Source organism: Mus caroli, unplaced genomic scaffold (genome assembly GCF_978045245.1).
Source record: "Mus caroli unplaced genomic scaffold, Mus_caroli_1 scaffold_2, whole genome shotgun sequence".
Classification (NCBI taxonomy): domain Eukaryota; kingdom Metazoa; phylum Chordata; class Mammalia; order Rodentia; family Muridae; genus Mus; species Mus caroli.
The window spans coordinates 24,542,122-24,559,222 of NW_028227257.1; the positions used below are offsets into that span (position 1 = coordinate 24,542,122).

The 17,101-nt window shown below is 49.2% G+C and overlaps 1 protein-coding gene across 1 annotated transcript; it reads left to right on the plus strand.

Annotated features, from left to right (window-relative positions):
- Positions 1–957: 957 nt before the first annotated feature.
- Positions 958–16,719, plus strand: Ahcy (adenosylhomocysteinase). Its single transcript, XM_021184175.3, has 10 exons — positions 958–1,086; positions 6,922–7,112; positions 8,612–8,687; positions 10,708–10,857; positions 11,455–11,567; positions 12,017–12,224; positions 12,302–12,389; positions 12,481–12,598; positions 14,059–14,253; positions 15,830–16,719. The coding sequence occupies exons 1-10, from the start codon at positions 1,059–1,061 to the stop codon at positions 15,959–15,961; spliced, it is 1,299 nt and encodes a 432-aa protein (XP_021039834.1). The 5' UTR covers positions 958–1,058; the 3' UTR covers positions 15,962–16,719.
- The last annotated feature ends 382 nt before the right edge of the window (positions 16,720–17,101 follow it).

The window sequence follows — 17,101 nt, forward strand, 5'->3', positions numbered from 1 at the left end:
GTAGCCGGGTAGCTGGAGCCTACTTCCCTGGCTACATATTCTAGTCCTTCCCTGAGGTCATGTTCAGTTTATGCAGAATTGCATATAACAGGTAGTAGGGTGCAGCTGGACACTCAGGAGAAGGTCTTGTGACCCTCCTTGCTACTCCATGAGGAGACAGACAAGTCTAACGGAGGCAAACTTTCTACAAAGGGGCCAACTGAACTCCCCAGAGATGGTATATGCACACAACATGGGGCCTGGTTTCCTTGCTGAAAGCTAGTGGCAGTTAGAGCCGCTGAGAGAGAAGTCATACTTTTCAGGTGTATAGTCACTGGTGAGTTATCTATGCTCCTGCGGATAGCTCCACAGTCATTTCCACGTGAGCAGCCTGTGAATCACCAAGAAAGACTACCGAATGAGAAGGTGTTGAGGAGGGGGTGGGGGCGAGCAAGGAAAGGCAGACAGAGGGAGGAGAGAGTGACACATTGCAACCGGTGATTTTTCTTTGTTTTGGAGATAGGGCCTCTGTAGCCTAGGTTGGCCTGGAACTAATTAGAGATAGAGCAGACTGGCCTCGAACTTGTGACAAATCTCCTGGCTCTGTCTCCAGAGCGGGAGATTAACAGACACTGTCTCCAGAGTGGGGATTTACAGACACGTACCACTAGGCCCAGCTCTTTACTTTGATCTTGCACGAGTTTTACACATGAAGCAGTTAAGGCTCAGGTTAGTAAATTGGCTAGAGCCTGAGAATTCTGCCTTGTTTTGACCTCTGATTCACTAGCTGGACGGATGGGAGAAGAACCGCCTCTCTCCACGCTCCCTCCTAGTCGGGTGCCAGGGGTCCAAAGGCCACAGTGCACAAAATTTATGATTTTTGAGGCAGAGATCAGCCTTGCTCCCGCTCCGCTCAACGCCTCGAGCTAGGCTCCGCCCCCAAGTTTCAGCCCCCAGCAGGTTCATGAATATTCAAATAAGAAGATATTTAAAGACGCCGGCGCCAGGCGTAGATCCCTGCCCCGCGCCGCCCGGCCCCCTTCACTGAGTTCATCAGTCCTAGCGGAAGCGCCGCCAGCATGTCTGATAAACTGCCCTACAAAGTCGGTGAGTCCCAAGGGTTCAGTCCTCCGTGGCGACTCGGCTCCCGTCCTGGGTTTGTTGTCAGTACCGACCTGCGTCTTGTTTAGGTGGCGGCTTCGGGGCGCCCCAGGACCCCTAGACTCGCTGGCCTGGCCGCGCAGGTGCCCGGGGATTGGAGTCCACACGCCGCCGAGAGCCAGGAGTGAGAAGCGGCTGCGGACTACAAGTCCCGGTGTGCCCCGCGGTAGGCGCCCTGAGCGGCAGCGCGGGCTGCGATCCTTGGTCCGGCAGCGTGCTCCTGTCGGAGAGACTGGCCATTGGGAAGCGGCCCTAGAGGCCCTGGCCCTGGCCCTGGTGTTTGGCGGCTTGGGTGGCCCCTAGCAAGGGCTCACCGTCTTCTGGGCCTTGAGCAGGGCCGGAGAGAGCATCAGTGTTCTAGGTGCTATTGAGGAGAGGCCTGGAAACGGCAAGTCGCGGTGCAACGGGAACTTAGGGTCCCATCTGCTCAATCTCTGGGATATCTAGTGGATGTCTAGAAAATTTGAAGTGGTTAGAAATTACTGTTCGTTTTGTCCCGATTATAGAAAGCTGCCTGAGTAAACACACCTTAACTTGAGCGTTTACAGTGGGATGGGCACTGCCTTATAGCATTATTCTAGACTAACCCGTCTTATTATTGTAGCTCTCCATTGGAAGGAACGGTTTTACGTTTACAATGAAAATCCAGAGGTATAAAGGGTATTTTCCGAGAATCTTGTAACTGGAAAGCAGCTGGTTAGAATTTGGACTCAGGACATCATGACCTCTAAGCTCATCTCTTTCACTGCTGTCTGTATACAAGGCAATACACTTGAAACAACCCTAATGGAATTTCAACACAATCCAATTCAGACTGTGCCTAGTAACACAAGCTTGTAATCCCACCCCTGCTATCACTACTGAGGCCAAGGAATCATCGATCAGCCGATTTCAGAGGTCAGCCTGGGCATACAGTGAATTCCAGACCAACCTGGACAAGATGGGGAGACCCTATCAAAACAAAACTACAAACCAAACAAACAGAAAAACAAAGCAATTCAGGCTGGCTAGCTTTTACTCTATTAAATTGGAGAGGGTCAGCCGGGCGTGGTGGCCCACGCCTTTAATCCCAGCACTCGGGAGGCAGAGGCAGGCGGATTTCTGAGTTCGAGGCCAGCCTGGTCTACAAAGTGAGTTCCAGGACAGCCAGGGCGATACAGAGAAACCCTGTCTCAAAAAAACCAAAAAAAAAAAAAAAAAAAAAAAAAAAAATTGGAGAGGGTCCCCAAAGGGAGATGGATGCTATCCCATTACACAGGAACCTAGGGAAGTAGCTTTGCAAATTCTTATTAAGATAGTTAATCAGCCAGCTGAGTAGTTTTTTGTCTCCGTTGGGTAGATGCTGAGACTGAAGCCCAGAGAGGTTTAAGTCAGTGTTGTCTTGGTGGAAGAGCTAGAATGGAGGCTCACCATACTGTGCAGGGGTGGGGGGAAGGGGACGGGGGACCACAGATTGTATGCATGAAGATAAGGCTGGGTTCTTGCCTGTGTAAGGGTGGAGGCATGAATTGCCCATCAAGTAGGGTGTGCTGTATGCTAGAGCTTACTCGTTTGGCATTTCCTATAATCCTTGGGCTCAGGTTCAGGTTGATTCTCTTTATTTTGAAGAAGTGGGTTTAGAAAGGGCTGCACAGTTCCGTTCGGCTTATTCTTTTTGACAGGTGCTCCTGTGATTTCTGCGACCCTCTGGTTCTCTTGGCACTGAAAGCTTCCAAATTTGGTACACTTGCTTCTCCTGCCCCTTTGGAGTGGAAGTCCCATCGAAAACTCTGGGACTGGCACAATAGCCCCAAGGACATTGCAAAAAGTCCTTTTTAGTTAGAGGGGACAGGTGATAGTAGCCGGGGTAGAATTTAAACAGGATAACAACAACAAAAACCACACAAAAAACTTCAAAACAACACTTTGTCCTCACCACCCGGCTAGCCTTTTACCTTAAGGCTAGAGCGTTGGGCTGCTGGGAGGGGGACTGGCTTGCCTATTTTTCCTTTTACTTTTATGCTCATTGGTGTTTTGCTTGGTTGGGGGAGGGAGTGTCAGATCCCTTGGGCAGTAGTCAGTTACCATGTGGGTGCTGGGACTTGAACTCAGGCCCTCTAGAAGAGCAACCAGATCTCTTAACCACCAAGCCATCTTTCCAGCCCCTCCTTCCTTTTTCCTCTCTATTTCATTCATTATTTCTTTTTCTTTTTCCTTGTCCTGTACCATCTCTTCATGAATTTTTGCTTATTTATTTTTTGCAGCTGGTATGCCCGGTAGACATTTTCTGACTCCTCTGTGCCAGGGCCTGCTGGTCACTGGAGGTATTGAGACCCAGGCACACGGCTGAAACAGATAGGCCCGTATGGTATAGTGTTAGTTTTATGTGAGGAGATCTGTCACTTTTCTCTCCATGGCTACCAGTCCCCAGTCTCATCTCTCCTCACAGGTCTCTGATCTCCTTGCTCCCATTTTGTTTTCCTGCTTTTTGAGCCTCAGCTGGTCTTGAATTCCATCTTCCTTTAGCCTCCACAGCACTGTTTATGGGCACATGTTGCTACAGTTGGCCAATAGAATCTTTTCTAAAGAGAAATCTGGTCATCAAGTAACAGGGGTTCAATAACCTTTGAACCTCTGTAGGTGACCTACCTCACTGACAGTAAAGTCCTGATTTATTTTAAAACCCCTGTTTGAGTCAGTTCGCCGGTTTTTAGGGTTTTTTTCCTTCTCATTTTTGTTATATGTGTATGGGTGTTTTGCCTGCGTGTAGGTCTATGCACCACGTGCATGTGATGCCTACGGCGGCCAGAAGAAAGTGTTGGGTCTCTGGAACTGGAGTTGCAGACGGTCGTGAGTCTCCATGAGCTGCTAGGAATTAAACCCTGGAACAGCCAGTCCTCTTCACCATTAAGCCATCTGTTAAGCCCCTCAATTTTCAGATGTGTTTGAGCATATACTGGACCTGGTACTTGGCATGCACCTTCCAGATTAACTAGCTGTGTTAAATTCCTGCGATGGGGGAGAGATCCCTGTGTCCGAGCAGCTAGCGAGGAGAGTAAAGTGGAGATAAAAACAGTTGGTAGACAGGAGTGGGGCCTGAAGCCCAGGTAAGGGTTAGGATTTTAAACTTTTAAAAAGTTTCCCACTGGATTATAACCAAGAACTATGCTATGTGAGAACAAAGGGGACCATGAAGCTGCTTTGTTGGTCCAGTTGAGAACTAGTGCTTTAGATGAGAGTGAGATGTTCAGTCAAAACCATGCTGATGGAGGTGGGGGTATGATGACCCACATCTTTAACCTCAGTCCTCAGGAGGCAGTGGGAGGCAGTTATCTGTTGAGTGTTCAGCTAGCTTGGTCTACATAGTGAGTTTCAGGACAACCAGAGCTATATAATAGGCCCTGTCTCAAAAATAAAAGAACCCAGCAAAAAGAAAAAACATGCTGACAGAGGCAAAAATGGGAACAAGAAATTTTTACAAGGTTTTGGCCAGAGTGGTTGATTAAATGGTGGTTTCATTTCCTAAAATGGGAAGATTGAGGGTGTTAGGCCAAGGAGTCTGGAGGGCTCGTACTTGACGGTAATAATTGGACATAAGTCTAGAGGTGCTGAGTCAGCCGTTGGATTGTGAGTCTCAAATTCCTGGGAGAAGTTTGCACTGGCGGTAAATACGTGGGTGTCATCCGCACAGGGAAGGTATTCACAACCATTTGGCTAGATGCCGAGCATTGGAGAAGAGCTACTATGGATCCCTGAGGGTTCCTAGAGTTTGCCAGATGAGGAGCAGCCAGGAAGGTAGGAGGGAAAGCACAAGAGAGAATCGGATGCCAAGGAAGGAAAGCATTTCAGAAGTGAGGGAGTCCTTAGTGGGGCCCCTGCTCCTGGGTACCTAGGTGATCAGTGCAATGGTAAGATCTGAAGGGGTGAGACATGGTGGGGAGCCAGGGACAGCTCATCTTTTGCAACAAACAAGAATGTCTAGTTAGCCACAGATGGAGTTTGTGAATGGGAAGTGAATGATTCTGAACCCTTAGTGATTTGTGACATCATGCTATCAAGGGAACATTGATGGGGAAAGATGTTTAGGGAGAGGGGAAGGGAAGCAAACCTACTGGGAAAATGTAGGATTGCTGGGATGCACCAGTTTACCTCAGGGTCCCTATTCGTAGTAAGCAAGGTGTCTTCGTTCTCCTACCTGGTTCAGTGGCTTAGGTACAGTGGAGGGCTGGCTCTAACTAGGTGGGAACTTTGTGGGGGTTTGTGGTTGGTTGATTTTGAGACTAGGTCTCTTTGAAGCTTAGGATGACCTCAAAATCATGGCAGTCTTTGTAACTCAGCTTCCCTAGTGCTGGGGTTACGGGCATGAAGCCACTCACTCTAGTGGGAGCTTTGCCTAGCCAGGTCTCAGTCTTATAGAGCCTCAGATGGACAGTGGAGATTGTGAAGGGGGAATGATAAGGAACACTAGAAATTGACTAAATTCAATGGTTTACAGATTCTGAGCTGCCTGCTTCTTCTTGGAGTTGGGAATCTATAGGGAGAAGGGACACGGCTAGAGGTGGTTATTTGAAGTCCAGATTTCTGAAGGAGCTGTCATTGTTGATGTCCTGGGGAAGTGGTGTGTGTGCGCATGTGTTGAAGGAGCTGTGTTTGTGTAACTCGAGTGAACCCTTCCGAAGGGGTGGAGTGTTGACCTTGGGACCTGTTTGTAGTGCTGGGGGTTCAATTTAGGGCCTTGGGCATACCCTAGCACTGCTCCTTTGAGATTATTTAATGCAATTTAGGAAACAAAATAATGTATTATTGTTGTTATTGTATTATTATTATTATTTTGAGAGAGGGCCTCATGTAGCCCAGGTTGGCCTTGAACTTGCTGTGAAGTCAAGGATTCTCTTCCCCTTGCCTCCATATCCCAAGTACTGCAATCACAGGCATGTTCTACCACCCTTGGCCTGTGTATTTGTTAAATTATTAAACTATAGCAGCTTCCTCTCTGTTTCATCCTCCGTTTCTTGATTGGGAAGATCTAAGGTTCCCCTAAAGATAAAAATCATGGCCTTGGGGGGATGGCTCAGTTGGTAAGTTTGCCTGTCTTCATAAGTGTGAGAACCTGTGTTCAGAGCCTCAGCACCCATAAGCAAGCGCTTATAATCTCAGTGTTAATGAGGCAGAGGCAGGAGGGTCTACCTAGCCAAAACAGTGAGCTTCAGGTACAGTGGGAGATCCTGTCTCAAAAAGCAAGACGGAGAAGCTGAGAAAGGCACTTCACAGTGACCTTTAGCCTCTATATACATGCTCAGATGTAAAAAGAGAGGCTGTTGTCCTTTCTTTTATAAAATAATATACCTGCTGGATTTGACTTTTTTGGGAAAGTGACCTAGAGGTTTGTTGCTGGAACTTCCAGCCCTAATAAGCCCCTATAAAAGACACATAGTTTAAATATATTAATCCCAGACTGGTCAGATCTGGTACTGTTCTTACTCCCCAGCTATAGGACCCCTGTTACTTGCAGTTTCTCCCAGACATTTGGTTCTGGTCCATTGCAGCTTCCTCCATCCTCTCTCCTTCCCCTCCCTACCACCCCCTCTCGAGCGAGCATCCAGTCCCACATTGACAGGGGACAGTGTGAGATTCATAGTTCTAGAGCTGATTTTCCAAGGAGCACTTCTCTTTGTTGTGAGTGACAGTTCGCCCAGCCTGAAGGCTATAGGATTACACTTGTATTGGTCCTTATAAGGTGAAGGCACTTCATGGTTAATGGGAGCAGGTTGCTCATGTAACTTACCCATTCTGTTCCCGCAGCGGACATCGGACTGGCTGCCTGGGGACGGAAGGCTCTGGATATAGCTGAGAATGAGATGCCAGGATTGATGCGCATGCGGGAGATGTACTCAGCCTCCAAGCCACTGAAGGGTGCTCGCATTGCTGGCTGCCTGCACATGACCGTGGAGACTGCTGTTCTCATTGAGACTCTCGTGGCCCTGGGTGCTGAGGTGAGGCCCACAGCTCTCTGACTCCTTCGAGTTGCTTGCCCTCTCTGACCTCAGCCATGAGTGAAGACTGTACTGATAGACCTAGCTTGCAGAGCCTTTTCTGGTCACCTTGATTTTCTCTCCATTCCCCATTGCTGCTGCTCCTGGGGGCAGATAGTCTTTTGTATATTCTCTCCAGTTGGGAAGATAGCTTCTTTCTGACTGCACAGTACACCTTCCTGCCTGAGAGTGCTGGTAGAAGACCCCCACCCAATACTCCGTTTAGTCATCCCAAAACTCTCCCATTGGCCTTCCTTGGGCCAAGTGCATTCTGGACAGTCGTGCTGCTAGAAAGGTAGAGTGCTTTGATTGGTTGTACCTGTATTATGTATGTAAGATCTCAAGGAGAAGGGGGCCTGCTAGAGTAGGACAGCCAAAATAAGAGTTCTTGAGGGCTTGTATTTGGGGACAGCGTCCCACTGTGTCCTCTAGAGTTCGGGTTAGGCGTAAGCTGTCTTCCTACCTCAGCCTCCAAGTACTGAGGCTCGGATGCTCTTACCCGTCCCCACTGACCCTCTTTAGATTTGTTCTTATTTTATGTGTCTAGATGTCTCGCCCACATGCACATTTGTGTAACACTTGCTTCCAGTGCCTGAGCAGGCTTGAAGTGTGAGCCGCCACGTCGGGGGTGGCAACTGAACCCGGATCCTGGATAAGCTCTTCTGGGTCCTGGAGAGTACTCTTCACTGACTCTCTCCAGCCACCATTGCTGTGTTTTTATTTTTAACATTCAGCTTGCTGGTGACCTGATCTCATAGCTTTAAATACTGCCTGTGTGGTGGTGAGGCCTTGCCACATGTACAAGCCTGACCTGAGCCCACGGTCTTAGATGTCCAAGTATTGGATAAGCCACTTGGCGATCAAGTGCACAGTCCAAACACACTTGGTCTCCTGTCCTCCTTGTCCTGAAGTCTTTGCCACATCACATCTCTCCTTGTTCACATCGCACTAGAGTATCACATGAGTGCCTGGTTCCCACAGAGGCCAGAGAGGGCATCTGATCCCCAGGAATTGGAGTTTGGAGTTTTAGGTATTTGTAAGCTTCATTGTGGGTACTAGGAAACAAGTCTGGGTCCTCTAGAAGAGCAGCAAGTGCTCTTAACTGCTGAGCCATCTGTCCAGTGGTGTGTGTGTGTGTGTGTGTGTGTGTGTGTGTGTGTGTGTGTGTTGAGTCAGAATCTCACTGTATACCTCAGGCTGGCAAGGAACTCCCCATATAGCTCAAGCTGGTCTTGATACTGCATCCTGAGTCCTAGGATTATAGGTATACCACCATGCCTGGGTCAGTGATTTATTGTTTTTTGTTTTGTTTTGGTTTCTAAAGCTCTGGTGCTGTTTTGTAGCCACTCACTTGCACAGAGTCCCCACTGTTGGCTTTAGGGCTTTCCTGTCCCTGTCCCTAACATCAGTGCTTCCTAGCCGCTAATGATCAACAGCCTTGTTTTCCCTGGCCCTTCTAGGTGCGGTGGTCCAGCTGCAACATCTTCTCTACTCAGGACCATGCAGCGGCTGCCATTGCCAAGGCTGGCATTCCAGGTGAGTGGGGTCACTGGGGTATTTGGGAGTGGATAAGGCTCTCTTGCTTTTTTTGAGTTTCTTCTACTGAATCCTGTAGTAATAAGCTTCCATATGGTAGAGAGAGGATCTTAGCCTAGCAGATCTCACTGCCAAGAGCAGCTTTGCTCTTCTACTTCGTCTCAATCCCATGGAAGATACTGACCCAGCGACCTGTGTCGTGTCCAAGGGAAGTATCTTATGTTTGGGAGCCACATGGTGTAGAGGTAGGGGGTTCTTAGAGGAACCCTATGGGTCATAAAGAACTGCCTAGGTGTAAGGCAGAACGAGTCTCAGAGGTGCCCTGGCTGGTCCAGTAGTCTGGGGTATGAGAAAGGACCAGGCTCAAGAGCAAAGTCTTTGTCTCAGACTGCTGCAGAATATGCATGTCTTTCTGGCCTGCAAGCAGGGACTTGCTAGATTCAGTGGTGATTAAACAAAATACAAAAATCTTCATTAGGGGGCTGGAGAGATCTTTCAGCAGTTAAGAATACTGGCTGTTATTCCAGAGGATCTGGGTTTGATTCCTTGCACCCATGTAGCAGCTCACAACTATCTGTAACTCCAGACCAAGGAGACCTAATATCCTCTTCCGGCTTCCTCAGGCAACCAGTCAAAGACACGACATGCTTGCAGACAAAACACTTAAAGATTTGGTGATGGTGGTGGGAATCCTAATGAGCTATAGGTAGAGGGCAGAGGGAAGGGGCTCTATAGCCTCATAGGGCTGAATGGCCTGTCAGCAGCTCTCCCACCTTGGTTAGGCTTGGCAGCCCTCGTTCAGAACAGGCTTCATTTTCTACAGCATTATCTTCTTCAGTGTGGGGAGGGAGGCAGCTGGCTGATGGGCTGGTGTCCTGTGCAAACAGGTGATGCCTGGGATCCGCACAGCTGTGTAGTGGCACTCGCTGTGAGGCGCACCCACCTGCCAGCACCCTGTTTCAGGTGCTGCTTTAGAGTGCTGGGCAGAGTCATGCACATCCTAGACCCTCTGGGAGGTTTCTGTGAGCGGTGACGGCAGCGCCTCCTCGGGGTTTGCACAAGGGAACATAGGATGGGGTTACAGAACTTGGCACAGCAGATGCTTCACCTAGAGTCGCTTCTGCTGGGGCACTGTGGCGAGCCATCACCCGAAACTACCCACCACAGAGACTGCCAGGCCCTTCAGACCTTTCAGTGAGGAACAAATCCAGGGTCCTGCCTGATGGAACCCAGTGATTACGATGTCCCTTTTGGTGAAGTCCTGTTCTTTTTTTTTTTTTTTTTTAATATTTTTATTACATATTTTCCTCAATTACATTTCCAATACTATCCCAAAAGTCCCCCATAGCGCCCCCCACTTCCCTACCCACCCATTCCCATTCTTTTGGCCCTGGCATTCCCCTATATTGGGGCATATAAAGTTTGCAAGTCCAATGGGCCTCTCTTTCCATTGATGGCCGACTAGGCCATCTTTCGATACATATGCAGCTAGAGACAAGAGCTCCAGGGTTCTGGTTAGTACATCATGTTGTTCCAACAATAGGGTTGCAGATCCCTTTAGCTCCTTGGGTACTTTCTCTAGCTTCTCCATTGGGAGCCCTGTGATACATCCAATAGCTGACTGTGAACATCCACTCCTGTGTTAAGTCCTGTTCTGTGTGGGCCAGTATCTTACTCCATTGAGCCCAGGCAGGAGGAGATACAAAAGGAAATAATTATTTCTAGACACCTACATCTAGCGTTGTATGTAGCCTCTGTCTCACTTGACTTATGCTATTGCAAGCCCCATGTATAGGAGAGGAAACTGGTAAAGTGAATTTTTCAAGGTCTAGCCGGAAAGTTCAGAGCCAGCCAGGGTTTGAGCTTAGATCTCTCTAGCTTCAAGCTGTGCAGTTCCCACCATTGTGTGGGTACAGGGGCTGGACATACTCTGGGAGCTAGGAAGGAGATGGTATTGGCTTTGTTGGTAGAGTTCTCTAGCGCCTCCTTGCCTGCTTCTCATGTGCCGCTTCCCCTGCAGTGTTTGCCTGGAAGGGCGAGACAGATGAGGAGTACCTGTGGTGCATTGAGCAGACGCTGCACTTCAAGGACGGACCCCTCAACATGATTCTGGATGATGGTGGTGACCTTACTAACCTCATCCACACCAAATACCCTCAGCTTCTGTCAGGTGCGCAGGTGGGGTGGACACTGGTAGCCTGAAGGTATCTTGCTCCTTCATAGACATGAGGCAGTGGGCCTGGCTGAACTCCCAGGTTCGTAGGACTGGCGGACAGGAGGTTCCTGCAGGCACTGACCTTCTGACCTGTGATGTGAAGCCAGGCTAACTGAGGATGGGGGCAGGGCTGGCTGAGTTCATAAACCACAGTCAATGTAGGGCAGCTAGGAATGGCTGCAGAGAAACAGTGTTGTTGACTGTGTGACAGGGAGGAGAGGATGGAGAGACAAAGGCCGTGGGGTAGGAAAAGATTGACGCTATAAAACCTTGGCATGACTGACTAGTAAATGAAGGAAGCCTTCTCTTGAGAATATTGTAGGATATGATAGGACAGCTGGGTGAAAATGATGACAGGCACTAGGACAGTGGTGAGGAGGGGTGGGGAGGTTGAGACATTAGCCTGGTAGGACTGTGGATAGAGGGCATCAGAGGTGACTGGGTGAACCTTACAGTCAGGTACAGAGATGGCAACAAGGGAGGGGGGGACAGCAGGGAGTCAAGAGGGCTTTGGGTAGAAATGTGTTCTCTGACGCTCTTTCTCTCATTCAGGCATCCGAGGTATCTCTGAGGAGACCACGACTGGGGTCCACAACCTCTACAAGATGATGTCCAATGGGATACTGAAGGTGCCTGCCATCAATGTCAACGATTCTGTCACCAAGGTGAGTCCTGGGGTAGTGTCCTCTCTGGCTGTTGGTGCTCAGTGAGCTTAGGAGTGAATCTCTGAAGAAAGATGTCCACGCAGGGTATGGCTTGGGACATGAAGCTCTTAGTCTGAGGGTGGTAAGCGCCTTGAAGGGAGACCAGTAGGTCACAGCTGCTTCAGGTATCATGGCTTTGATTATCAGGAGCTGTAACGTTAAACAGAGTCTTTGACCCAGCAACCTGTCTTAGGCATTGAGTCTCTAGAAAGGCTTCTGGACTACCAGAGATAAAGTAGGGAGATAGTCTGGAGCTGAGGAGGATGAGGGACATGTCGGGGCGTTGTCTAGTGGAGATTCTTAGGGATTCTGTCAGCCCAAGCAGGCAGGTAGTCTCAGCGCAATCTGTGGGACGCCTGGTCTCAGGGCATTGCCTGCCCCCATTGTCTCCTTGCTCCCTCTCCTTTCAGAGCAAGTTTGACAACCTCTATGGCTGCCGGGAGTCCCTCATAGATGGCATCAAACGGGCCACAGATGTGATGATTGCGGGCAAGGTGGCGGTGGTGGCAGGCTATGGTGATGTGGGCAAGGGCTGTGCCCAGGCCCTGAGGGGTTTCGGGGCCCGAGTCATCATCACCGAGATCGACCCCATCAATGCACTGCAAGCTGCCATGGAGGGTATGATAGCGTCAGGGTGGCTGTGGGGCTTGAGGAGAGGGAGGCCATGTTTGATAACACATGCTTAATGCCTGCAGGCTATGAGGTAACCACCATGGACGAAGCCTGTAAGGAGGGCAACATCTTTGTCACCACCACAGGCTGTGTGGATATCATCCTTGGCCGGTAGGTGCCAGGCGGGAGGCCTAGGGAGCAAAGAGGACACGGCTTGGGACTGCTCTTGGTCTCTGGTCTCACGGCCTGGGCTCCCTCACAGGCACTTTGAGCAGATGAAGGATGACGCCATTGTCTGTAACATTGGACACTTCGATGTAGAGATCGACGTGAAGTGGCTCAATGAGAACGCCGTGGAGAAGGTGAACATCAAGCCCCAGGTGAGAAGCCCCAGTCTCCCTCTGCGCTGGCAGAGCAGGGCTGAGGAGGAGGAGCGGGCTTGTCGGTTGCCCACCACAGAAGCTGTTGCAGCCTAGAGAGTGGTGTGTGCCTTGGTAGAGCTGGGTTTGAGGAATCAGAACTGAGGCTGAGGCTGCTGAAGCCCCCGAAGGTGTCAGCAGTTGTGTCACATGGTGACCTTGCTGTTTCAGAAAGCCCACTTGTGCTTGTGCGTGAAGATTGCAGACAGTGGCAGCCAAAGAGACAAGACTCTGGGGGTGCTCGTAGCTGGGCAGGCTTGTGGGTAGCCAAAGGGCAGGCTTGTGGGCTGAACTGGCAGCAGCGCCAGGGTGGGGGAGGACCGGAAAGGGGCATTGCATTTCTGCCTATGCAAAGTAGGCCCGTACTGAGAGAAGGGACAGCTCTGCTGCAGAGAGTCCTTTTAGGAATATACAACTTTTTATTTAGGTTTTATTTATTGTTGGTTTATTTATTTTATTTCTATAAGAGTAATGTCTGATTATAAGAGTAATGTTCCTTGAAAACTTTTTTTAAAGATTTATTTATGTAATATGTATGTGTGTATGTATGTACACATAAACACACACTCTATCTGCATGTACACCCACAAGCCAGAAGATGGCATCATCATGTGGTTGCTGGGAATTGAACTCAGGACCTCTGAAAGAGCAGATAGTATTCTTAACCACTGAGCCATCTCCCCAGCCCTTGAGAATTGCTTTAAGTAAAGCTCTTTTCTGCCTTGTAGAGCTGGAGACTAAACCCAGTGCTTCCATAAGCTAGATAAGCCCTCTGTTATCAAGTGAACTATATCCCCAGCCCTGCATTCAACCTTCTATATACATGTATATGTATATACATGTATATGTGTGCTTATGTATGTAAGCACATGCATACTTGCATGTGGAGATAAGAGGACAACTGAGTTGATTCTCTCTACTATGTGGCTCTTGAGGATTGAACTTAGGTGGCAAGCAGCAAGCAGCTTTACCTACTGAGCCATCTTCCCATCTTGCATTCAACTTTTTAATGGCAACTGAGAGCATGAGATCTGGCCTCAAACTGTCCAGGCTCAAATTGCAGCTACTTGTGAGTGTGCAGCTCTGAACAGATGACAGCCTTGTAAACTTCAGTCTAAATAGGGGAAGATGAAGTACTAAATGATAGCCATGTATGTGCAAAGGACTAGGTACAGAGTATAGGACAGTAATAATACCACTAGCTGCTACCTTCTGAGTCCTACAGAATGCCAAGTGCTTTATAGGTCTGAGTTCATTAAGTTCTCACGACAGACTTATTAGGGCATTGGCGACTCTTAGCTGTGTGTGCTGGCTCTGAAGGGTGGTGGTTGGGGGCATTCCAGGGCATCTTGTGAAGTATGGGAGGTGAACAAAGGCACGGGCAGTGCCCACCACCTTACCGTTGCCCTGGGCCCTTGCAGGTGGACCGCTACTGGCTAAAGAATGGGCGCCGCATCATCTTGCTGGCTGAAGGCCGTCTGGTCAACCTGGGTTGTGCTATGGGACACCCCAGCTTTGTGATGAGCAACTCCTTCACAAACCAGGTGATGGCACAGATTGAGCTGTGGACCCACCCAGATAAATACCCCGTTGGGGTTCACTTCCTGCCTAAGAAGGTAAGCTCTTAGCTTTACTGTAAGCCAAGACTTATGGGCTGGCTCCTGGGCTCCCTGTGCAGGCTTGCTAGAGTTTATAAAGATATGTCTGTCTGCCCTTAGTTGTCATCCAGAGTCCTCAGTGCTCCCTGGAGCACACACAGTGGCATTGGCTGTGGAGTGTGACTCACCAGGTTTGGAGCTGTGTCTCCGTTCCTCATCTGTAAAGTGAAGGCAAGAGTTCTCTCCTTAGTGATGGCGAGCCTCTCCCACATTTACAAGGATTGGCAGGAAGTTGGTAAAGCAGGCTGAGTGGGAACTGAAAAGTTGGAGAATACACATGCCAGGCAGAGGGGTCTCTGCCACTCAGCTGTCACCAGCCTGGCACACAGCTCCAGTGGACAGGGCTTCTGAGCTCTCTCAAGAGAAGTCATGTGCTGAGGTCTTGATATGAAATAATTTAAAAATATATGCAACACATTGTAGTTTAAAAAAAAAAAATGAATAGGCCCCATTTGGTTTATTCGTCTGTTTGGTGTTTAGACAGGATCTCATTATAGCCCTGACTAGCCTGGAACTTGGCTGGCCTTGACTCAGGTCTGTCTGCTTCTGCCTCCTGGAACCTGGGATTAAAGGCACAAGCCTCCATGTCAGTCTTGGGTTGGTTGTTATTCATTTTTGTGGTGCTGGACATGGAGCCCAGGTCCTTAAACTGCTACACAAATATCCCTTAGCTGCATCCCTAGTACTTAGCTGGTACAACGGGCCACATTTCTGCAGGTTTATTAGGTACCTTATTTAATGATGACAGTAGCCACCACTTACTAAATTACCCCCTTGAACCAACGGTCTGAATGTCACTGATCTTTAGGGCAGGTTCAAAAGGTGGGTATTTGTTATGTGTGCCCTACGAATGAGGAAATCAAGGTTTAGAGGTTCTGTGCTCTTCGGAGTTTTTGGAAACCCAGCTCTAACTGCCCAGAAGGTCACCACTTCTGTAGCACACCGGTGCCGGTGCTGTGAGAGAGAAGGCGGGCATCCCAAGGAGACTGCCCAGGCAGAGGAGGCCTCCGTTCCACTTCTGATGTGGACTCCAGCCTAGGCCCACCTTGCATCTAGTTGAACCCATTATCAGTTTCTTTAGACTCTTCCTCTGTTAATAGAGCCATTATCCTTCCTTTCCTCTTTCTTGGGGATGTCTGTGCAGCTCTGAGGAACAGTGGACAGACAACAGATTTGGAATGTAAAAGCACTCTCTCTGTCTGGGCTGGGCTGTAGTCATTGTCCTGCCATTGTGAGGTAGGACTTGGTAGGGAGTGTCCCTGTTGATAATAAAATATGTCCTGTTCATTCCAGGAAGCACTGTGGTTAGTGCTTTAGTTAGAGGAGGTGAGGAGATGTAATTGGTGGTGCCCAGAGTGATCTGATGGGTGTGCATGGCTCTTCTGAGGGGGAGCACTGCAGCTGGCCATGAGGAGAGAACGAGGGTAGCAAGGGTAGTGCCACTTGCCAGCTCCCCGTCAGAGTAGTGTGTTGGCTAGATGCAGGTGAGGGTACTAGAACATGATGTTAACTCCTGGCTCTTCTGTTTCTGCAGCTGGATGAGGCGGTGGCTGAAGCCCACCTGGGCAAACTGAATGTGAAGCTGACCAAGCTGACTGAGAAGCAGGCCCAGTACCTGGGCATGCCCATCAACGGCCCCTTCAAGCCTGATCACTACCGCTACTGAGTGCTGGGGCTGTCCTTCACCTTCCAGCTGCCATCCTTGTTCCGGGCCCTATCTCTCGTTCCCAAGAGCAAATGTCACCAACTTTGCAGTAGCCTGGACAGTGTTTCTCCCCCACACCTCTCCCCTTACCCCCCCCTGGGGCTGGTCACTCTGTCTTTGACCTCTGCTGTATCCCTCATACTGTTCCAGGTGTGGCAGGGGAACGGAGAGGTTCCTGGGAGGCATCCGCAGGGGACATGACCTCAGAAGTCTTGGAAGTCCTGAGGCTGGATGTTGCTAGTGATGGTCACAAGCTATGTACCTTATCATCCAGACCCTCAATTGGTCTTTAGATCTGTGTGCTTGGTTTGCAGATCCATTGGTTTCTCAGCCCAGGACCCAAGAAGGAGCTCTACCAAAGGGCAGGAACCCCTGGAGTTTGAAGGTTCCCAAGAGCTTGGCCTTTTTACTGTTGGGCGTCTCTTCAACCTCATGATACTAAGTTGGTACTTTTTTGGTCCCTATTTCACAAGGGTTAGGATAGGTTAACCAAGAAAGGACAAGTGACAGACTGAAAGGGGCTAGAAAAACAAAGAGGAAAAGGCCTGTCACTTTTGTATAGTTGATGGTTCCTGTCACAAGCCCGGGTCACAAACAAATTAATTTGTTTTATAATGTTTATATACTATTTAGAATGTTAACAAAGGAAGGTGGATAAAATACAGTTTCTACTGCCTAAAGAATTTTGGCTCTATTAAAATGTAAGTGTGTGGCTGGCATATGTGCATGTGTGTGCAGATACTGTACCTGTGATTCTGGAGGACACCAGGTGTCCCATCGCTTTCTTCCATATTCCTGAGACAGGGTACCTCACTGGACCAGAGCGAGGCCGTTTCTGCTCTTCCCAGATCCCTCACCCTAGAGCTGGGGTTAAAGTCGAGCATGGCCATGTGTAGCTTCTACAAGTGCGAACGGTCATACCCACTGAACCATCTCTTCATGGATTGCATAATGTGAATCACACAAAAAAGTATGAGAAATTGAACTCCCTCTTATGTGCCCAAGTGATCAATTTACTGAACCCATTTGACCTGGAAAGCAAATAAAAACAAGCCCCATGCACAGGATGGCTAAAAGCTGGTCTAAGTACCCTCTGCTGAC